Below are 23705 nucleotides of genomic sequence, written 5' to 3' on the forward strand. Positions count from 1 at the left end.
TTTATGGGGCAAATTGTTCTTAGTTCTGTAACACTGATGATGCAGAGGGACTTTAAATAACTTGGGAAACAACTCTTTATTCTGTTTGGTTTCATTCCACCTGCTTTAAGACAACCGTGACATTATGTTACAACAAATATTACTACGATACAGACCACGCAGTACACGGCAAAGGTAAACTGTACATGTTCTGTAACCTTTTTAGTTGGTCATTGCACAACTGGTGCGGTACACCACTTGTAAAAGGCAGGTTTGGCCGTGTGTCCTGGGTAGCTATCCAATCAGAGCCATGGGCGTGTGATCACTCCTTGATGATGTTCGCTTTGAAGTCGTGTTGAACAACCTTCGCCAGCTCCTCCGCATACATCTCGTATCTGCCTGTCATCTGGAAAACACACAGAAGAATCACGCGGCTGTCAGTGCGCTGGGAAGGCTGAGGGACGTTTTATAGATTGCTTCTGCCGAGCGAGAGAGCGAGTGTCAAAGTAAAAGCTTGACCCTGTCAAAGTGAACAATACATGTCTTGTTGGGGAATGGCCTAATCCATCCTCCCTTGTGCTAAATCCACAAATACTTGTCAAACCTACCGCAAAAAATAATTAAACTATGTGAATCGCTGTAGATCCGTGATTAAAACAGTCTCCTTTGTGTGCAGTTTCCTTTTGCTGTATGTTTTATAAATAGAAAAACAGCAGCTGTCCCAAACTAATTGGAAAGGAGTGAAAAGTTTGCTCGCTGTCAATTTATTTGTAATAAATCGTAAAAAAATAATAAGCAGCCTTTCATCCACATACGCTGTCTATTTGTGTAGTGCTTACTATTAAGCCTTTAAATAATGGCTTAACAATAGTGAAATACTGAAAACTGTGAATTAATGGAAGGGGCTTAATACAGTGACCATATGGCCTTATCGTGAATTATGGAATTGTAAAATAATGAGGGACCACTGTATATGCAAGTCCTCACTAACAGTGGGTGGAAGGTCACATTTATTGGTACTGGGATGCTATAATAATCTTGTCTGAAGCACTGGCTAAGTGTAGTTCTACTGCTAAGTCAGGTTTTTTCGTAAACTAAACTTTATATGTGCAGTATAAGAAACCAATGGTAATTGGTTTGTCTCTTAACCAAAATAGTTGGACAGCTCTTCAATACAGGGTTAAACAGCAGGCTTATTTAGATTATTTATTCATAGCTGTTAAGATTGACAGACAGACTGAACACAGTAGATCCATGTTCTCTAAAACCTTTGACAAAGTCAGCAATTCTGTGCAAACCTTGTATGAAAACAAACGGGTGGAATTTTACAGGCCAGCTTCCAGAAGATTTATTTGTCCGGAGTGAAGGATGATTCTGATGCCCTTAACATGACAGATAGTCGTTCAGGAAGCATTTCCCTGGTAAACCATTCCATTTTGTAAATGTTAAGCCATTGTGAAAATGACAGTGCAATGAATTATTTAGCAAGTTCAAAAGAGAAAATAAGACCAATATGTCTATAAACAGCACAGGCTGAAACTATATGGGATTACATTTTAATTATGGTGCCAATATCCTAGCAGCTTTAAAGAATTGACTGTATAAATCTGCAAAGAAGAACTGTGATAAAGATCCTTAGTAATTGGCTTGCACAAAACATCAATTCCACGTTTTTTCATGTCAAAGCAAGATCTTAAAAACCGTTTTTTTTTTCCCCCCAGTATCAAAATAAGTGTGACTTTGAAGTACCTGCTCTCAAGGCTTCAAATGCAATCATCTTTATTACAGTTTCCGTTGTTTTGATAGCGATGCCGTAACTGAAATGTAATCCCAGCCATGGTACTCTGGACAACATACCGGGTATATAGAGCGATCACAAAAGTGACACGTTACATATTTCTGACTTCGCTGTAGAAGCGCATCTGAGGTCGTGAGCGGATCAATTCACCTCCCTTCTGTAAAATGTTATTAGTGTAGGATATCCGCTGTGCAATTAGTCCCTGCAACTGGGGTGAAGACGGATAACAAGGGTGCTAATTTGAGAATTTGAAAAGTACTTAACAAACAATTAATACATTGAAGGCATGCCATTATTCTAGAGGCGAAAACTATTACTACTTATACTGCTTACTCCTACAGAGCTTGCTTTTCATAAAATCGTCCTGAAGTTCTTTCTCCTCTCCTCCCCTTCGCCTCCTTTGCAGTGGCATTTCCCTTTAAGGGCATTCCACCAGCCAACCTTGGTTGACCCCTGACAGTGTCAGAGGTCGCACCTCAATTGAGGGAGGCTCCTGGCACCCCGGAAGGTGAGATCACGGGAGTCCCCCCATTCAGTCCAAACTCAGTCATTCAGCCCACAATACTTATGCAAGTTTTGTTCTTTCAATATACTGAATATATATATTCTTGCTTTCTCCTTGTTTCCCAGATTTACATACCTTCTTTGGAAGAAAGAAAAAGATACGAACAACAAGGGTATTAATATGATATATGCAAGAAAGAAAAGCAGTGTGAGCTTCCTTACTTTGAAGCTCCATTTATCACTGATCTGCCTGGTCAGGTTAAGGTCCATCTCAGCCACCAGCAGCCCGTCTCGTGTACGGGACAGGCCAGGGGTGCGGCTGCCATCAGGGGCGGCCACATAGCTAGAGCCGTAGAAATGGCCAAAATCCGTGTGTGCTGAAAAACAGAAACGCATCATGCTGTGCACAGTGCAAATGGGCACATTCAATGTATTTTCTTGGGCAACATTTTGGATAATCTTACATTCATGCAATAGATGCAGAGCAAATGTGTGTTGTGATTGGATTAGCATTTTGCGATTTTCCCCATTAAAAAGTTGATCGAATTTGGCTTTAAAAACAAAATTAATAGATTCGTTTGTCATAATACACCCTTACTGACAGACTGACCCCTAATCCCTGGTGACTCTGCCTGTATTGCCTCTTTTTATTTAAGTACTGTATCATCCAACTGACAAGTATATTTAAGTACTTGATATTTACCTTTCTTTCCATCTCCTGATGTAAACTCATTCTTAAAATGCTCCTGTAGATAGGCACAGAAATCAGAATAACCAGAAAAAAACATTGTTTAGCTATTTGATAGATGAAGTCAGTGGATCCCTGACATACTGATCTACTATGTTTTAATTTCAAATTCTAGTTTTGAAACAAACATTTTATTCCTTAGGATTTTGCACTGGTGAGTCTAGCCCACTGTATTCTGTAGAGGGCACTGTATCACCACAAGCAGCAGCAACAGTAGTAAGCTGCTGCACTCACATGAAAGTAATGGAAAACAAACTTGTCTACATGGAATTTAGACTGAATACTGCTTGGAATTATTCTTTTATTTTTGCATTTCAAGGACTTCCAAACCTGGTATTCGTCAGATGTTAAGGAGACACACAGCCTGTCAGTCTATCTGGAATTTGTATGTAAACCAACCAGAACTGTGCAATGTACAGAAAGCGAAAAGCCTGTCAAATTCAAGGGCTTCTCTCTGAGGCAGAGGGTCATTGTAGGTTAACCTAGCACACCTGCAGCAGCCTGTGACATGCTCTGACATTGCTGAAGTGAAATGATCTATGGAGCGCAAGTGTAAGAGACCCTGTAAAACCGAAAGCTTTGTTTTAACCTAGTAATATATATATTTTTTAATGAAAACATGTTTGCCATCACGGTCTAGTCAGAACTAACAGTGAATTACCCACCGTTCCCACTCTGTTGATGGCGCAGGTGAAGCAGTGGTTGGCGATAGCTGCGTTTCTTGCTTCGATTGGCCACATTGGTTCACTGAAAGAGAAAATAATAATAAAAGGAAATAATGTACATCCAGTCCAACTGTATATAGTAACACCAATTCCATAGAGGGATCCTGGTGATATAAAAACCCACAAGAGCCACAAGGACCCTTATAAGTCCAGTCAGAACTGTTGTGGGGCTTTGACAAGAGCATACCTATTACAATAATTACAATATGGCTAGCATTGTTTGTTGTTGTTTTAAACAATGTTAAAATACATCTCCTGATCTGGAGAAACTCCAGCTCACTAGGGCCCAGGCAGTGGAACATTCCACAACAACCGTCACCTTTCACCCTCACTTAAGCCGATCAGGATTGAAAACGCTTTCAAATTGTTCAACTGCATTTCTAAACAAGGCCAAAACAGGCTTACGTGCTCAAGGACAAGACTGGCTGCACGTCAGCTGGACAGCTCAATCCACTTGCTTGTATATCACATGGCAATAACGGGGTACAGTACGAGTCTTCCTGTGCAATATGCCAGAGTTCTGAGAGAGGGCGTCAATGCCAGCTGGCACTGAAGAAATGCTCCACAGTGCCAAGACACAACTGAGACAAACCACTCACCAACACTACAATTAACTAGCATTGTTCCCAGTTGTTTTAAGGCAAAGGTTAAGGAGTAAAAGGATACATATTGAAAAGTTAATTTAGAAATGAGGCAGCTTTGGTAACTCCTAAATCATCATACTAGGTTTATTTTTCACAGTAATGAAGCTTTAACAAATAGGGGGCCACTGAGGCTACATTTTGTATGATTTCAAACAAAGGCACGGTCTACTACTATTTTGTACATTAAAGATTACTGGCACTATTTCAGAGAATCAAGGGGTGTCCTATACTATCCTACACTAACAGACCAAAGAATTTGAAAATATACAATTATAAAATCTTCTAGTCTGAAATTTAATGCAAACTAATGTGGTGACGTGTGTGAGAGCGGTGTGCAACTATTCAGTAACAATCATGGGAAAGCATGAGGTCCAGATCACAGAAATCTTCAACACTGGACAAGACATGCCTGTTTCCCCTCGAAACAATGAGGCAGTAGCTATGCACTGCGGGCTTCAGTAGCAGCACTCAGTGTAGTTTCTGGGTACAGCCCCCCTGCCCACCTCAGTACCTGAGCTCCCCGACAGTGGCGGAGGGGTTGAAGATGATTTCGGCCCCGTTCAGGCTGTACATGAACCAGTTGAGTGGATGGTGCCGCCCATAGCAGATATTCACAGCGATCTTCCCAAACTGGGTCTGGAACACTCGGTGTCCAGTGTTCCCCTCCATGTAATAGGTCGACTGCACAAAAAAGAGAAACAATTTGGAAAGGGATAAAAAGACTTGCTATAGAACTATGCAACTATTGTTTAATAAAAGCTTACATCACCGTCACTGCTATATTATTACTGATCCAAAGTTTGCATGGTAATGTTTGTATTTTCCATGCTTTTCCCATGCTTACACAGTGTTTTGTTTCAGTCTAACTGATTAAGGCGTTAACCTATCTACTAGACTTAGCTTCTTGTAATTTCACCTTCTTTTATTTACATGGTGCACACAGTAGGAGAAAACGGGGGTCGATCTCGTGTTTGTTAAGCCAGAGTGTCACACTGAAAGCAGCTTGGGTAATCCGAAAGGTATTCAGCCTCATAACCAACAGTGATACGATGTTCATCAGAATGATCTGCCAATATGAACTTTGCTATGCAGAGCGGTTTTTTACAGCGTGCAGGGTTACCTTGTGTGATCTGGAAGACAATGAAGACACAGACACAGTATTTCTAAAAGATATTGATTGAGGGTGTTCACACCGTTTAGTTACAAACCCTATCAGTCCGACAGGCTGTGACACTCAAAATGAATCGTACTATTATTATTTAATTATTATTATTTATTTCTTAGCAGACGCCCTTATCCAGGGCGACTTACAATCGTAAGCAAATACATTTCAAGTGTTACAATACAAGTAATACAATAAGAGCAAGAAATACAATAACTTTTGTTCAAGCAAAGTACAAGTGTGACAAACCACAATTCAATAATACAGCAGATAATAGTGATAGTTACATCAGGATATGATTAAATAGTGATAGTTACATCAGGATGTGATTAAATACAAAGTACTACAGGTTAAACACTTGGCAGATTACAGTATTCTGAAGTACAGGATTAAATGCAGTAAAATAGGGGGCAGATAAGAGCAAAATAAAGCACATTTACATGAAGGGTGATAGTGTCCCAGGATACAAACAGAGGAGTTCTACAGGTGCTCTTTGAACAGGTGAGTCTTGAGGAGGCGACGGAATGTGGTCAGGGACTGGGCAGTCCTGACATCTGTAGGAAGGTCATTCCACCACTGCGGAGCAAGGGTGGAGAAGGAGCGGGCTCTGGAGGCAGGGGAGCGTAGCGGAGGTAGAGCTAGTCTTCTAGTGCAGGCGGAGCGGAGAGGTCGAGTGGGGGTGTAGGGAGAGATGAGGGTCTGGAGGTAGCTGGGTGCAGTCTGGTCAAGGCATCTGTAGGCTAGTACAAGAGTCTTGAACTGGATGCGAGCGGTGATCGGGAGCCAGTGGAGCGAGCGGAGTAGTGGAGTAGCGTGGGCGAAGCGAGGCAGAGAGAACACCAGGCGGGCAGCAGAGTTCTGGATGAGCTGGAGCGGACGGGTGGCGGACGCAGGGAGGCCAGCCAGGAGGGAGTTGCAGTAGTCTAGGCGGGAGAGTACCAGGGCCTGGACCAGGAGCTGGGTAGCATAGTTGGTGAGGAAGGGTCGGATTCTTCGGATGTTGCTCAGGAAGAATCGGCAAGTGCGTGCCACAGTGGAGATGTGCTGGGAATAAGAGAGGCAGGGGTCCAGGGTGACTCCAAGGTTCTTAGCTGAGGAAGAGGGAGAGAGTGTGGTAGATTCCAGAGGAACAGAGATAGAGAGATCAGAGGAGGGGGAGGAGGAGGAGGGAAAGAAAAGGAGGTCAGATTTAGAGAGGTTGAGTTTGAGGTGATGCAAGTGCATCCAGGAGGAAATAGCAGACAGACAGGTAGAGATACGGGAGGAGATGGTGGAGTCAGAGGTGGGGAAGGAGAGGAAAATCTGAGCATCATCAGCATAGAAATGGTATGAGAAACCATAGGATGCGATGAGGGGGCCCAGGGAGCGGGTGTAGAGAGAGAACAGGAGAGGACCCAAGACTGACCCTTGGGGGACTCCAGTTAAGAGAGGGTGAGGTGTGGAGGTTGGAGAGGTAGGAGGAGAACCAGGCCAGAGCAGTGCCAGAGATCCCCAGGTCAGCAAGAGATGATAGTAGAATAGAGTGATCAACAGTGTCAAAGGCAGCAGAGAGGTCGAGGAGAATTAGGACAGAGGAGAGAGAGGCAGCTCGGTATGTACTACAAGTAATAACAGAAGAAATACTTATTAAAGCAATCAATCACATGTCCGGTATACACCACTAGAGGCAGAATTGCAGGTTTTAGTTTGAGAAATACATCATCAATTGGTTATAGATGGAGAACATACAATAGAAAAAGGATACTGATATAACATACAGAGCTTGCTTATTGGTAACCTGTGTCACAGTATTAGTCAAACAGATTATCGGTTGGCGTGGACCACAAGATATAGCACATGTATTGCATTGTCCCAATGCTGACAAGTGCTCCCCTTGTCTATGAGACCGTAACTTAGTCTGTCATCCCCAGGGAGATATTTGATGGTGTGCAGCAATATTTAGACAAATAAATTAATGCTCTAAGAGAGGGTGACATTGCAAAGAATGGGAGAGCTCTCAAAGCACTAATTACAATGATCTGGCTTTGTAATTTAGTGCATTTGTTAATGACTGGTGTCTTGTCAACACATCGCTTCATTGCAGTGATAAAAGTTTTTTTTTGCTGATAGCAAGGCATTGTCATTTCTCAAAAGCCTTGCCTCTCACAGCAAGGGTAACAGTAGAATCATGCACAAAACTGTCAGAATTTACTGGCATGTCACAATCCTGAAGAGTACATAGCTGGTTTTCTTAATGTCATGTTTTAAATATCAGGGTGTCTGGGTGCACAGTGACACTGAAAATGCATGCACACTGTCCTACTTTCACTTCCTTGTTAATTCAATGAAGCATCTGTTTTATTAAGGAGCATGCAGACACCTTTCCCTGCTGTGACAGCGCTGGGATTGCAAGTTTTCTGACTTGCCATGTCACTTACTCTGTTTCCAGAGCACGCAGAACCTGTGCGTGCTTGTTATCCTGCCTTTGACAAACTCAAATCTAATTCTGCTGCGATTTCAAGACATCATCGGGCCAATCACTGAGCAGGTCAATGCAATCTATCGAAAATACAAGCAGAAGCTGGGCGCGGCCCCCAAAGGAGTGACTTTTCCAAGCTCCTGTTATCTGGTCTCATCTGTAGGGGTCAGCAGTCGCCATGACAGCAGTGTGTGACGCATAGGCAAGCCGTCAATTGCTCAAAACAAAGCAATCGGCTGAAAACACTGCTACCTGTTGTAATAGGTAGGTGTCTGTGCTCTTTCTGGTGATGGTTTTCCATTGTCTTTGCCATGTGCAAACTCTAGTATCTTTGACAGCCTTGACAATAATGGTTTGCCTTGGCCTGTGCATAGACCACAATGAACATTAATGTACAGCAAGGCTCTCCAAGTTTAACTCAAGAAAGTGACTGAACATGTCCAAATGTCCTCAGACTCTTCACACAGGCTCCCAATGCATATCAGTTTGATCCATTCCTGATTTTACTATGAGTTTAACAAGACACACCTGAGCTTGTTACATATACAATGCTGTATACTGTGGCTAATCAAGCTCATAGAAAAATGTGGAATGGGTGAAACTGTGCATCCGTTCACACCTTTAATCAATTAATAAATCAGTAACATAATCTGCATATCTATCCTGTTGGCTTGTTAAAAAAGGATCACATTTTACCAGTCCTTCATTGTGCTCTAGTGTACTGAGCCGTCAACACTTTCCGTTCTACTTGGCCATACGTAAACAGCAGTATCCATCAACCCTCACCAATAACAGACAGACGCCTTGGTGTTTCCAAGTCTGACACACTGACCCCAAGGAGCAGATCATGACCCCTCTGATACTGGACACGATCACCTCAAACAGGACCTTCTCTCAAGCCTGAAATCACTGGATCAACACAGACAGAGCTTCTGTATAATGTCAATATATCCTGCGGTGACAAACAGACTTGAGTTGTCATCCTGATGCAATTATATCTGCTGGATTAGGAAGGTCACAGTAAAACAGAGCAGATTTAAAGCTAATCAGCTCAGATCTCAAGTCAGCCCACAGAATGATGCACTAAAATGCTCGTCCTGGTTGTTAAAGCACAATTACTCATCGTTTGATGACTTCTTAAATTGTTCTTGCGGTTTTTATTTGCTCTCTTAAATACTGTATAATTTCCTAATGACAGGCTCTGTTCCAACGAATGCCTGTTTTGGATTTGTGTGAACTAGCCTGCCCCCGGTGAATGGCTGCTGTGGATTCTGAAGCACAATCAGTGTATTCTGTGTTTCTAAATCTCGAAAGTATACCCATTTATTTGAGATTTTAAAAATTATTCATAGAGAATCAGCCATATTGTAAAAGTGTCTATGAATTAGACTATCAATCATGATCCCTGTGCAGCGCTGTAAAAGCATAGGGAAGGATAGTAGTGTAATATAAAGAAAGTATAACATATACAAATATGGTAAAGCATGGGAAATCATGAGAAAAGCATGGGAAAAAATACGGGGCCAATCTACCATGGCAAACTTAAGGCAAAATGACAAATGCCGTTAAATAAGATGCCTTGTCAAAACGTTTGTCTACTGGACTGTTTTCTTAAGTTTCATTCAGCCTTTAGTAACACTGTCACATATTATCTATGAAGTGGTTTTCTACAGTTGTTACCTCATTGAAGTCCCCAACACGTGGGATGTGGTTTTTGCGTGTCTTGCCCAGCACGCTGCCGGAGTTGGAGATGACCACGGCGGTATTCCACAAGGTCTCTCCGTGGACCTCGTCACGCTCCAGTATCGGGGACACCACCACCACATTGTACTTCCTAGCAAGCTGGAATTGAGACACAAAGTCAAAGCCAGCTGGAGTTTTCCTCTGACTTCCAAACCAGCCTCACTACTTACTTCTCCTGTATACCGTACTGCAGAACTTCTTAATCATAAAATCCTTAATTTTGATCTTTGGTCATAATTGGGGAATTGCTCCCCAAGGACTCCCCCTCCCCCCCAACCCCAACCCCAACCCCCAACCCCCAACCCCAAACACCCAACCCCCCAACCCCTACCCCAAACCCCCAACCCCCAACCCCCAACCCCAACCCCCAACCCAAACCCCCAACCCCTACTCCTATATATTATTGCCCATGCTGTCATATTTTACAAATACATTACAGCCAGAAGGAACCAAAGCAAGTTGAAATATAACTTGTAATATGAATCACAAACCTTTCCTTAAAAGCATCACCTTCAGATATGATGGCGAATGTCACATGAAGATTTAATCATCTCAACAACAGTGGCTCTGACGCTTGCTGAGATTTATAGACTCATTCACATCCTGCACTTGGGTGTGCTTACACTCCTAATACTGGCATTAGGAATTCAATGTGTTTTAGGCGGCCACTGATGGAATGCAGCAAAACATAATTTACGTCCTTGATATAGCACATAGTAGCTGTGGAGGGTAGACTAAGTGAACTGAATCATTACTCCAAGAAGAAAAAGCCCACAATAATAGTGCGGGCATTGTAATTGACTGTATTAAACTGACATGTTTGCACATCTCAGTGACTTGCAAGTGACTCAAAATATGAAGCTGAAAAAATGAAACTAAAACTGAAGCCAATGCTTAGTAAAAAAATATGTTGTTCAACCTTCTATAATTATAACAACAACAACGAAGCAATAATACCCAACACATCACTGTAATCCACATCTAAAGAATACCTAAACCAAGCTGATCATCACAATTGAGTAAGCAGCTCTCTCCATTCACTCAAAGTAAGTGTGACGCACATACATACTGAAGCATGGCCACTTTAACCCTGGAGTCTTTTACAGGTCAGGTGGATCAATAAAATGCCATCTGTGTGGCTGCGATGACAGACAACCATAAACCAGTCTTCTGTAAATCGCACTTATCTCCTAAAAAATGCACCTGGTGATTTCTTGCTTTTTAACTGCTCTCTTCAGTTCCTGATTCTTTCTAGCTGACTCGCCTAGAGAATTTAGCTAAACCGATTTTATGAGCAGAAAGCTACATGCATTCGTAAGGTTGCCTCTCAGATGCATGCTCATTATTCAGATGAACACAACTTCATTGTAAAGAGGAATGCTTAAAATCTGTTTTGTTTTATTGTGATCTGTCTGTCTACAAGCACCCTGATAAATGGATTATAAACCATTGCAGAAACAAATTGGCTTCACTGAAAAAGAATGTTGCATTGTGGGTAGTCGGGAGATTTAATTTCTTCTTCATTTCTTATATAATCAGGCATGTGCTCGGCATGCATGCAGCTTGCACGTTAACCTTTAGCCTCCAGCCTCTCACCTCCTGGCAGAAGCGTGTTGTTTGTCCTTCCTCGGCTGACTCAGCGAACTCTGTCCAGGGCACCTTCTCCCTGGTACAGAAGGCGAAGGGCATTGCTGCACAAAAACAGAAGCAAACACCTGAATCAGGGATTTCAAATGGTTTAAACAGTGGTTCACTGCCTTTTACAAGGACTACTACAGTTTCAACAGATATGCTTTTATACAACAAACTATAGCCTTATTGCTATATTAGATATTATCAGCTTTTTCAAAATGGTAGTATATCCCAGGCTCCAGCTACAGATGTGTTCATGTTTCTCATGCAGTTAAGCTGCCAAAGCAAATACTGTATGGTATCTCTCTTGCTCTGCAGAGGATAGCAATGAACACAAGTAAAGGTACTTCTAAAAACAACAGACAAAGTGTTTTTAGGGTCCTCATTCAAAATGTAGACCCCTGTCCATTGATTGTGTCTATCACACTCTCAATGGCAAACACAATAAATTCCTTGGATTTTCACAAACCTTATCCAGAGAAAGCCTGTAACTCCAACCCTCTGTAATGCAAATCTCTCGGGGAATCTTGACCAAGCCCCCGTGGTTGTTAAAACAAGATTTTTTATGGACTGTAAATCCCAGATACCAGAAGTCCTTTGGGATTTCTGTTTTTCTCAGGCCTTGCTGTCCTGTGGCTCTCCAGAGGCAGCTCCAGGAGTCAATAGGAGAAGGACATGGGACCTTTCTTATGCACGCACATTGAAATCTCATTAAAATACAAAACAAGGGCAGTCCCTAATCCTTACGAGCAGCCGTGGAGAGTAAAATAGCTGGTTTAATCCTCACAAGCCAACTAACATGTTCATTCAGATCAGGAATTGACTGTCAATTCAAGGTCCCCCTAACACCTCAATCACAATTTGATTAACCACACACACACACACACACAAACACGCACACACACAGTGTGCCCTGTGTATCACTGATACCATATTAATGGGAAATGGTAGCACAAGGGCATCCAGCTACAATGCTAGGAGACACTGATAGAATTGCACCACAATTGTTACCATTTTACAGGGATGGAAATAAGACTCCTATTGCATAGCAGTTTCAACCATAGCAGGTTTTATTTTGAGCTTGATTAGCCACAGTGTGTATAGGTAACAAGCTCAGGTGTGTCTTATTTAACTCATAGTGAAACCAGGAATGGAAGACACTTCTATACAATGGGAGTCTTATTTCCATATGACATGCCAATAGTTTCACACACACTTGGTACCATGTTAGTAGTACCAGACCAATGTGCAATATTTGTTTCACACCCACTGTGTCGGGCTTGCTGGTAATGCTTAATGCACCTGTATTGTAATGGTATCTTAATGGTATTTTTGTAAGGTCCTGGGTGGCAGAGGGACTGATGGGAACGCTGAGGGTTCCTGGTTCCCAGTAATTCTGTCCTGAGCGTTGTCTTCCTCTGTGTTGGAAGACAGTATTTGGCCTTATCCCCAGGGACACAGGAAAACCAGGCTTTGATCCCTAAATAGTTCAGACCACACAAGCTGCATAATGCATTGATGCAACTACAAGGTTGTCTCTGAATATTGCATTACCTTTTTTTCAGTGGGCCATATTGATTTTACCTTGAAAATATGGTTGAAATGTTACAATCTTACTTCTAAAGATGTACTGAATACATCCCTTGCCACAGCGGTAAATACAACATTAGCACTATTAGAATCATAAAAAAATATGTACAGTGTCCTCTCATTATTTCATTATTCGATAATTCACAAGCTCAAGTTAATTCACAGCTGCTGAAAGTAAATTGCACAGACATTATACTTCAGTGAATTAGTGCAGAGCCCTTCATACAGTGTTTTCAATATTTACAGTTTTTTGATGTGTAAGTCAGGTTGCGAAATACAGTAACAAGTACATGACTGTATTTACAAAAAAGTAAGCATGACAGACAGACAAGTCCACATATCCCCAGGTGCTGACACATTCATTTGTGTCCTAACCAAGTTCTGTCACAATTGCATTAGCGGTTCTCTAGATCTATGTAGAAATCTTTCTCTTTTTTTAGCACTACTATGTTCTAATATACTGCAGCAGACACAAGGATGAGCGTGACTGTCTGTGCTGCACTTACAGTACAGTAAGCGCACTGTACTTACTCCAGGCTTCCTGAAAGCAGATAATGTTGACCCCACACATGGCGGCCACTTCGACAATCTCTCCTACCCGCTTGTGCAAGGCAGTGATCTGTGCAGAAGAAACACAGGGAGCGATTACAGAACATAGTATCTATAGAACTTATAATTAATAATTACAGACTCTGAGCCGCTGCCAATGCAACTGCTAATGCCGGTCACAGCTCCTTTGCCTATTATGGGATGAACTTAGGACAGATATTCACCCAATTAGAATCAGACCCGCTACACTGTACTGTACGCTGCATTTGATGTACAGCATGTATTTAATGTAATAATCAATTACATTTTTATTCAAGTTTTTATGGTTCAAGTATAAATGTTTTGGTGCAGTATCCAGTGCTGTACAGTATTTTCCATTTGGGGGGTTTCTGTACCCAGACATTGCAAACACTCATTTAAAGCAGATGTACTTCTTGAAAAGTTAGAAATCTCTCGAATCCTTCTCACGAATACTTTCAGTCTTAATACTTGAACTGAATTTATTAAGAAAAAAATATCCAGTTTTTCAATGTTGACATCTATTCTCTATGGAATCCCTCCTTCCCTTTTGTAAAATGTTTTTTTTGTTTGTTTGTGGGATTCTATTCTGAACAGTATATTTTATTGACTATTTTAAATTTGTACTTATATTATTATTAAAGTTTTTTTTTTTTTTTCAGAGAAACAAAAGAACCACTTGAGATTCAACATCTCATTTACAAGTGTCCGGGGAAATCTATACGTAAATGTAGTGCATGTGCAATATATAAGAACAAGTAATAATAACATAGCTGCAAATAAAATAGTAAGATGTAATGCATCCAAAGGGACCTGCTGATGTCAATAGACGTAATCAAAAAGCCCCAGGTCGGCATCCTTTCCTTGGGTGCCACTCTCAGGCATCTGTCATTTCAACAATGAATCCTATAACCATGGCTTCAGAGTAAACATTTTCTTTCTTACATATGTTTGCTATGTAATGCCAAATTACAGAAGCATTGAGGGTGGCCTATCTGGTTCTGAATGAGTCACACTTACCTGCTCTATAACAAGTGCATCAGTAGGGAGGATGATCTGGTTCTGAATGAGCCACACTTACCTGCTCTATAACAGGTGCATCAGTAGAGAGGATGATCTTGTTCTGAATGAGTCACACTTACCTGCTCTATAACAGGTGCATCAGTAGAGAGGATGATCTGGTTCTGAATGAGCCACACTTACCTGCTCTATAACAGGTGCATCAGTAGAGAGGATGATCTTGTTCTGAATGAGCCACACTTACCTGCTCTATAACAGGTGCATCAGTGAGGATGATCTGGTTCTGAATGAGTCACACTTACCTGCTCTATAACAGGTGCATCAGTAGAGAGGATGATCTTGTTCTGAATGAGCCACACTTACCTGCTCTATAACAGGTGCATCAGTAGAGAGGATGATCTGGTTCTGAATGAGCCACACTTACCTGCTCTATAACAGGTGCATCAGTAGAGAGGATGATCTGGTTCTGAATGAGTCACACTTACCTGCTCTATAACAGGTGCATCAGTAGAGAGGATGATCTGGTTCTGAATGAGTCACACTTACCTGCTCTATAACAGGTGCATCAGTAGGGAGGATGATCTGGTTCTGAATGAGCCACACTTACCTGCTCTATAACAGGTGCATCAGTAGAGAGGATGATCTGGTTCTGAATGAGCCACACTTACCTGCTCTATAACAGGTGCATCAGTAGAGAGGATGATCTGGTTCTGAATGAGCCACACTTACCTGCTCTATAACAGGTGCATCAGTAGGGAGGATGATCTGGTTCTGAATGAGCCACACTTACCTGCTCTATAACAGGTGCATCAGTAGAGAGGATGATCTGGTTCTGAATGAGCCACACTTACCTGCTCTATAACAGGTGCATCAGTAGAGAGGATGATCTGGTTCTGAATGAGCCACACTTACCTGCTCTATAACAGGTGCATCAGTAGGGAGGACGATCTGGTTCTGAATGAGTCCCACACGGACGATGCGGGGCTGACGCAGCTGCTCCACAGAAGCACTGAATGCAGAGCCCTGGAGATCGAAGCCCCTTTCTGCAGCAGCCTCCACGGCACATTGAGGCAACTCTATTGTCCTCAAACATAAATTACAGGAGATGGTTAAACACAAACAAATAACACACAGTTGATTGAATTTGGGTCATACCATGTCATTTTCAGAAAAAAAACTGTGATATAACCAACTCTGATAGGCCTGAAATAATTCATTATGGTAAATAAGAAATTTGGAGAATTTATATTTTGATCTTATGTCTAATGGTAGATAGATATACCCCCATCAAAAACTAGGTGGATTGGGAGGCACTTCCTACAGTTTCAAGAGATTCGTTTTTGCAAAAGCATGTTCTTTCCAATGGGTCCCCTCATCACTGTTTAGCTGAACTATCCTACTATACTGTATGCAGACACCCTCCGCCATGTTGTTCCACACCCCAGTAAAGCCCCTTCGGTAAGCTTTATTTACTGGACTGTTACTTTCCAGTTAGAACTCCATTTAACCCTTGCTATGCCATGCTGCTTCACTGACATAAGTGAATGCCCATAGACCAAGAACTGGGTTTGCTCTGGTGTTGTACCTCAGTGATGTTTCAAATGTAGGAAAACATAAAGTAGTTATAGCTATATAATAATTCCAAGCATTGTACCTGCAATGCCAGTCTATTTGCTAGATAATGTAAGATCATACAATGTATGATAGCTGTAACCATACTAAATAAAATAATCTCTCAGTTTGCACGCCTTGCTTTTAGGTAGTATGTTATACCTACACTACTTCCTAGGTCATTTCACCAGGAAAGTGTAACAAACAACAAATGAAAACTATATATGAATGACATGTATTTATCTTCATTATTTGGACAAAATATTCAAACTTGTATTCACCATAAACACATTAAATACAGTAGTAAATAGTTTACACTATTTTATAATAATGCGTCTTACCTCAAGCCTTAGGGTTAAGCTCTTCTGTAAATGATTGACTGGTGGAATGCAGTATGTCTGACCATAGCAAAATAGGGTATTCTCCGCACAAATTTTAGGGGAAACGCTTTTTTCACATACTGTATTAAAGCTGCAGTGGGCAGGCTAGCCATTATGCGATATATATATATATATATATATATATATATATATATATATATATATATATATATATATATATATATATACACACACACACACACACAATGTATTTGTTTTGTATATACCGTGTATGTATTTTGATGCACAACATATTTTAATAACGTTACTTGTAAATAAATAAACAAACGCTTGTTTTCATAAAGGTTTACAAACTGCAAGAAGGTGTCTTACAGGAGTCAACCACATTTCTCAGACATCGAAACAGGTCCTGACAATTTAAACAAGTGAAAAACATCGCAGTGTGTGCTGGGATTGTGTAGTCTATTTTTTCCACTCAGTGACAGGCGAGGTAACCCGGGCCCGTAAAAAGTAAAGGCAATGAATGACAGCTTTGTTTTGTTTGCTCTTACTTGGTGTCTTTCCCATACATAATCCGTTTGACTTCTTTAAGCTCCTCGGGGGGGATGTGTTTTTCCAGCGTCTTCTCCAGTGATTCAAACGGAGTCGCAGACATGGTAAACTTCGGTTGCAACAAGGTTCGTCTAACCAGCCGAGTCCAGCGCGTACTCCCTGACTTCACGACCCTCTTTCAACTGGCACTACCTCTTTGCTTCATTGGTTAATACTTGACCATATCCCAAACTATTTTAGAGGCGGCCCAATGTCTAGGGGCGAATTTTTAAAACGTTTTTAACAAGAAAAGTCTTCTTAAATCTGTAATAATTTTTTTTTGTTTTTTGTATTTTGTTTGTTTTTTCAATTATCTTTACAATTTAATAATTTTGGTAAATAGTACACATAGTACGATTCCCGTTTGAATTAATTAGTGTTGAGTATTAAACATCGCGCTACATTGGTTTGTTAAATGAGCCCATATAACAAGGGACACAAGTGTTGCCGTCCGTCTGGACACACCTGCAGGGCCTGTTTACAAGTTGCTCATTAGACTTGTGTGTACTTTATCGCAATGCTCTGCATATTTATTTATATGTCACTTGTGACATAATTTGTAACTTGATTCGTTTTACTGCGCTTCCAAATAAAGTCCATGGGATACAGCAGAAAACATACACCAAACATGCACGCTGTCATTTCTGAGTGCATGTTCTGCTTGATAGCGTGCTGTCCCATTTCCCTTTCCCTAGCTCCTGTCTCTTAGACCATAATGTCAACCTTGCTCTGACACAATCAATTCATTCTCTGTACAGTAACTCTATTTATGTTCTCCTTCTAGTTTATTAAAAGCTAAAACTACACACTTTAAGGCATATTACTTACTAATTGTGCTGTGTACTGCACAAATAAGTGTACAGTAAAAGTATAATAAAGCAAACTGTATTGTATTGAGCAGATAATTACAGGCTTGAAGAAATCAAAAGATAATGTTATCTTAATAGTGAATTTCGGTAAAAACTTCTTAGAACAGTTATAGGGGAAAATGAGTAATACTCAGTATTGGAACATCGGAACTATTGGCAACATCATGAGAAAGTGAATTTAATAATTCAATAATAATCATAATCATAATGATGATGACTTTTAAAATATTTACTTTTTATTATAATGTTAATGATAAATGATTTGGAAGTTGTTGTTCTTGAATTTGAATGGAACATTATCTGCTTCCTTACTGAGCTGAGTTACAACAGGTGTACAAACACATTGCTTCTGTTGCTGAGTAGACTTTACACATCACGCTGTGGTTGTGCTTCAAATCACTGCAGCAGGAAATCATTAGGAATGAAGTAATGTACCTGCAGTAACTCCCAGATCTTTATCTGATTGTAACTACCAAGCATGGCATTGATTTATCACTAAATGCAGACAGATGGGATTGAATGCCTTTTAAACATGTTATTGATAAAGAGTAAAGACCTTTAATCACACCTCCACATGTGTTCACCATGCAACCTTCACTTCAAGGATGATTCAAATGACAAATCGCATTCCTTTGGAACCTGAATCAATCTCTTCTTGGTTTACAATGAAATCCAATGAAATATGATTTGTCCAGGTTAACGGTGGGAAGCAAGCTGATTTGGATTTCAAAAGCAGGTTGTTTTTACTATGCTCAGTTAGTTTGCTTAGGCATGTATTTCACAATGGATCTAGCTGGATGCCCTTGTGACATTTACTAAAGGAATGATCAGACTGGCATGACCCCTGTTGTATTGAAGTGGAGCTATCCTGTTTACAGATCTTTCATCAGTAAAATATAAATATAGACCCTTGTAAGCACGGATCAGATGTAAGTGTATATCTCAGTTTTTATGCTTGCTTATCACGTACAAGAACATTTCCCTTAGCAGCTGAGAAGGAATCAAAATGATATATTTGAGAATATTCCTCTTTTTATTTCCAAGAGTTTCCTGTTTACCACATGAACTTTTAAACCGGATCTGGAGGATTTTATTTTTGGAACTTATATCTGGAAAAGCATTGCAGTTTTAAAAAATATATATATATATATATTTCTGTTTCTGAAAACAGAACTGTGTCCACTTGGATGACCTTGTAGTCCAGAGGTCATGATGAGTGTTACTGGAAACCAGTTCCAGGCTCAGTGTCACGCAGTCTGCAGGAAGGGGCGTCAAAAGAGGGGGGGGGGGGGGGGTGTGGGTTACAAACACCCCCACAGTAATCCTCAAAGACCACACTTTGCATTCTGCTTTATGAACAGAGCCCAGTATTTCATGTTTAATAGACTAGGCAGATTTGTGCTCCAGTGCAATTATTTCACACATCATTGGGATCAGATTCTAGTTTGCCTTGGCTTCCTCTGGCTGTAAAAAGAAGGTATCACTGGTTGGTTCTGTTATAAAAATGTCTAAATGATCCTTCTGCAGTCTCTCTGCTGTTTTGTGACTGCGCAGTTCACAGCATTTTCCTTAAGATTCGAAGTCAGCTTTATGTTCACTGTGTCTTGATTTTCATCAGATTTTGCTTCTCGCTCATTTGCAGACACAGTTAATGCTAACCCTTTTAATGCAGATGGATGGATAAAAAAAACATCTCTTCTAGTCTTTGTATGGGGACGTATGGAAGATGCAAACGTATGATAGCCTCATATGAGGATGCCAGTTTTTCCCCAGCAATGTAAAAATAATGAAAACAATTTTAAATGAAAAATATATTTATTATGTGTCCAAAACTACTATTTTTATATATATTTCTTAAAGGGTATCTATACATTTACTATTGTATATTTTCAGCAAAAAGTTTCAAAAAGGAAGCTTGTTACAAAACTAGTTGCAAACAATTTAGGTGATGTCACGATACATTTAATCATGAGTTATTTTCTATTATTGAAATATTTCACTGGAGCAATAGAAAATACCAACATTATATATACTGTGTATATATAATGTATATACACTGTATATGTAACATTGTAAGGACTTTGAAGGCAACATTTTGTTTGCAAATGTCTCATTCTAAGCAGTTATTTCTGAGATACGGTCTATTCCCTCTCAGTGCATGTCAGGAGTTCTCTTGTTAAGTTCTGTGGTTGATATTGGAATTCTTCTTGCTGGTGGAGGGAGTTTTGTTCTTAGTGTGGGGGTGGGTGGACGGAGGCTCTTTGTGCTGACGGCCTTTCCTCGAGACACAGTTCTTCCTCTCCCGGTCTCTCTGTGGGTTTGACAGCTTCTGTAGGACATCTGGGAAACAGAGGTTTATTTACTGGGTGCATTGAAACTGAACTACAAAATGCACTAAGAAAGTAGAGTGTAGGTCTATGGAATGGCCAGTAGGGGAGTACACAGAATACAACTATGTTCAGAATTATTTCTTTGCAATTAGAGTGATAATGGATTGTTATTCACTTCAGATTCAGAGTGCATTAGAAACCACTATTATTCAGACAAAACAACTTTGAATTATATTCAATTTGGATTAAAATCCAGCAATAATACTGTATATATATATATATATATATATATATATATATATATATATATATATATTCAATTGAGGTAGATGACAGAACGTTTTTATGCAGTAAGAAATATATTGTTGCAATTATATAGAAGACAGAGCAGATACTCATGTACTAAGGCCATATGCTGTGAACAGGCACCACTGTATTTACCTTGGGAATAATCCATCAGATTCATAACAAGGAATGTAGAAAGTTAATACAAAAATTAAAAAATCCTGTTCAAGCTCTCACCTGCTAAATCGGGGTGGCATTTTCCTAGGTTAAGTAAGAGAGATTCATATTTGTTCCCTTCACCACCATCTCCTCCTAAAACAAACACACAATGCATTTTTCAAAGCTGGGAAATGAAAACTGGTTTAAAACAATGGCACTTGTTACTAGTCTAGACAGAAATATAATAGTGATTATATTTTAGACTCACTGATGACTTTGAGCAGGATGTACCTGTGCCTTTCCTTCAGGAAGCTGCTGGCGAAGTCAGGCGAGTTTTCACGCTCGCTCAAATTCATCAGGGCTCCCGATTCATCTAGCAGGTCAATGCAAACTACAGGAATGAAGGAGTCTTGGTTCATTAAAACAGAAACATAGCATATTCAATACACAGATACACAATCAAACCCACATTGCATATTTTTAATTCAGGATGGTTTATTAAACACATTTTCTGGTTGCTTGGCAAACGGTAACGTCACAAGCGCAAAAGCAACATTCTTTTAGTATTTAATTACACAAGACTGAATTTTTAACAGAAGTAGTGCTATAGCTTTTTCTTATTGAGGATTGTATGATAAAGCCAAGACCAGAATATTTACAGGTTTGACTTGAGCAGATTTTACTTTTAAATGACCATTAGAGACAGTGTGTTGGCCTTTATACTGTCAGTTGCCATGTTCTGTCCTCAGTCCTTTAGGGCTTACTCTCTCTTTGTGCACCTTTCCTAAAAGTAGTTCCTGTGTGTACAATCATGTCAACAGTGCGGGCAATGCAGTTGTAGACTGACATCCCTCTAACCTCAAATAAGGGCTTAGTCTTGACAGTAAAAGCGTTGTACCCCACTGCTTCAAAATAAAGGATTTTATACATCGCATGGCAACAAAGTGCTATTATTGGGGGCAGCTATTGTCAGATCATCTGGTGACATCAGCAGGAGATCGCTTTGGTGACAGGGCTCATTGTCTTTGAGCCCTGAGAAGCGATGGTTCGGAAGAGTCTGCAGATCCTAGATTCAGATCCCATCTCACCCACTGTGACACTGTGAACCCACAGTGCAGCATCCCTTTTGCTTAAGATTTGCACACACCTAGGTGAAGCTACTGTGGTGGGTGCTGTGAGTGAGTTTCACAGGTCAATAAACATGCCATTGCTAAGATGTGAGAATTGCGGCGATTTTCACAGCATGTAAACCTTTTTTAACATTAAATATCACATTTAAAATAGCTTGCATGCAAACCCTACCTGACCTGAAAACACTGGAAAGGGTTTACCTACCTACAGGTGTTCAGCTGGTGTTTAACTAACACAGTAGTATTTCATACAGCAAGTTAAAATATAGAAGTCAAAACTGTATCTCAGTTTCTCTCTATAGCTACCTGCTAGGCCCTAGACAGTTTACACCTATTTTCTATAATAATCTAACCATAAAAACCCTTTCCGCTGCATTTTTGCACAGTATTTTTTGTAGTTTCCAATACTTTTTCCATGGTTATACCATGCATAGTTTACCCTGGTTTGCCATGTTTATCAATATGCTTTACCATACCTCTTTTGGTTTTACAAATCCTTGCCTATACTTTACCATGCTTTCACTGTGCTTTATTACACTTTGCTATGCTTTTGCTGTGACCTTTATAAGGGAAACATCAATACTTACTGTGGGTCTGTTTTCACCCCACAACCCTCCTCTATCAACTCCCCTGATAAATGTTGCTGTTTGAACAAAAGAAAAAGGTTTTACACTGGCAAAGAAATACATGTACCTTCTTCCTTACAGTTACATCTCTCTTTCAATGAGTGGATGAAGTTAATGATTCTACAGTTTGGATTAAATATCTCCTTTTGGTCTTCTGTAGATAAAAGCAACAAACAAGGGGGTATAGATTATTATAAAAAGAAACCTGTATTTACTTTAATTCTCTGTCAATTATTAATAAAAGCTGTCCAATATACAAATAACAGCCTTACTGACACATCGCAAAGTGCAGCTCATGAGTTCTCCTTTGATCCACCAATGCTCTATAGTGCATTTGCAAAAGAGAATATAGAACGATGCAAAGCTGGCATTAATTTCATTTAATAATTTAAATGTCATGTTGCCTCCCCAGAGCTAGATTTCAGCTCCACAGGTAGGGTTACACAGTATATATAAATGCCCGGTTCTATAGGTCTGACACGTGTGCTTTTTTTTTAAACATTGTCTTGTGTTACAACATGAGAGTTGAAATGGGGTTGTTTTAAACACAGAATGTTCCTGTTAATCAATAAACACCTGCTCTCTAAGTGGAGCCGCCCACTGTGCAATCCTGGTTTGAACGCGGAAAGCCTTATACAACCACACAGCATGAGGAGAGGATAGCTAGACATGCAATGCCTAAAACAGTAAGACAGAGGGGAAAAACTCATTCGAAAAAAAACTTTTATAATTCCAATCAAAACTTACCCCCAAACTTCACTGTGATAAACATCCTCCCCAGGATTTAAATAAAAAAAAATTCCCCAAGGCTGAAAGACTTCTTCCCTCAGAAAGCTGTTCCTTTGCACTGACTGCCAGCACGTTTTTCTTGTCTTTTCTTCCCAGCTCAAAATCCAGCCCAGTCTCCTAAACACAGCTCACAAAAGGGGTTTAAATCAGTGTTGTTGACTACAGCCATGCTTAGTGACAAAGCTTTGTTATTGTGAAAGAGGATTAATTATACATGTGAGCGAGTGTATTTGTGTGTGTGTGTGCACAATAAGAAGTTTATTGCATTCTTACAAATTCCCTCCAGAAAAATATTACTTTTTAGGGTCCCTTATAAAAAAAATCCTATAGAAATTTACAGAAAATTGAAGAAATGTATGACATGATTTACAGATCTATAGAAAGCATAAAAATCTATAGAAACA

The 23705-nt window shown here is 40.2% G+C and overlaps 2 protein-coding genes across 3 annotated transcripts; both read right to left on the reverse strand.

Moving 5' to 3' along the window:
* Positions 1-57: 57 nt before the first annotated feature.
* LOC117428154 (beta-ureidopropionase-like) lies at positions 58-17405 on the reverse strand. Its single transcript, XM_058994657.1, has 10 exons — positions 17074-17405; positions 15483-15654; positions 13515-13602; positions 11358-11452; positions 9699-9860; positions 4910-5079; positions 3695-3776; positions 2985-3027; positions 2504-2658; positions 58-385 (listed from the first exon to the last, which is right to left on the reverse strand). The coding sequence occupies exons 1-10, from the start codon at positions 17175-17177 to the stop codon at positions 302-304; spliced, it is 1155 nt and encodes a 384-aa protein (XP_058850640.1). The 5' UTR covers positions 17178-17405; the 3' UTR covers positions 58-301.
* A 1927-nt stretch (positions 17406-19332) lies between these two features.
* LOC131699061 (uncharacterized protein C22orf15-like) lies at positions 19333-23434 on the reverse strand. 2 transcript variants are annotated; one of them, XM_058994659.1, is made up of 5 exons: positions 23260-23434; positions 22580-22666; positions 21025-21147; positions 20835-20909; positions 19334-20322 (listed from the first exon to the last, which is right to left on the reverse strand). In XM_058994659.1, the coding sequence occupies exons 1-5, from the start codon at positions 23282-23284 to the stop codon at positions 20159-20161; spliced, it is 474 nt and encodes a 157-aa protein (XP_058850642.1). In that variant the 5' UTR covers positions 23285-23434; the 3' UTR covers positions 19334-20158. The 2 variants fall into 2 exon arrangements, with proteins under 2 accessions (XP_058850643.1, XP_058850642.1); XM_058994660.1 differs by lacking the exon at positions 22580-22666 and having other exon boundaries at positions 19333-20322; positions 23260-23432.
* Between the last annotated feature and the right edge of the window lie 271 nt (positions 23435-23705).

This window comes from Acipenser ruthenus, chromosome 21 (assembly GCF_902713425.1).
Source record: "Acipenser ruthenus chromosome 21, fAciRut3.2 maternal haplotype, whole genome shotgun sequence".
Lineage (NCBI taxonomy): Eukaryota > Metazoa > Chordata > Actinopteri > Acipenseriformes > Acipenseridae > Acipenser > Acipenser ruthenus.

Excerpts from the sequence above, each read along its gene's own strand:
- LOC131699061 (XM_058994659.1), bottom strand. The coding sequence starts at position 23,284 with ATGTTTATCACAGTGAAGTTTGGGG. Across the intron at positions 21,148-22,579 it reads ATGTAACTGTAAGGAAGAAG|TTTGCATTGACCTGCTAGAT; the intron begins GTACATGTATTT and ends TCATTCCTGTAG. Across the intron at positions 20,323-20,834 it reads ATGCCACCCCGATTTAGCAG|ATGTCCTACAGAAGCTGTCA; the intron begins GTGAGAGCTTGA and ends TCTGTTTCCCAG.
- LOC117428154 (XM_058994657.1), bottom strand. The coding sequence starts at position 17,177 with ATGTCTGCGACTCCGTTTGAATCACTGGAGAAGACGCTGGAAAAACAC. Across the intron at positions 5,080-9,698 it reads GTGTTGGGGACTTCAATGAG|TCGACCTATTACATGGAGGG; the intron begins GTAACAACTGTA and ends TTTTTTGTGCAG. Across the intron at positions 2,659-2,984 it reads ATCAGGAGATGGAAAGAAAG|CACACACGGATTTTGGCCAT; the intron begins GTAAATATCAAG and ends TCTGTTTTTCAG.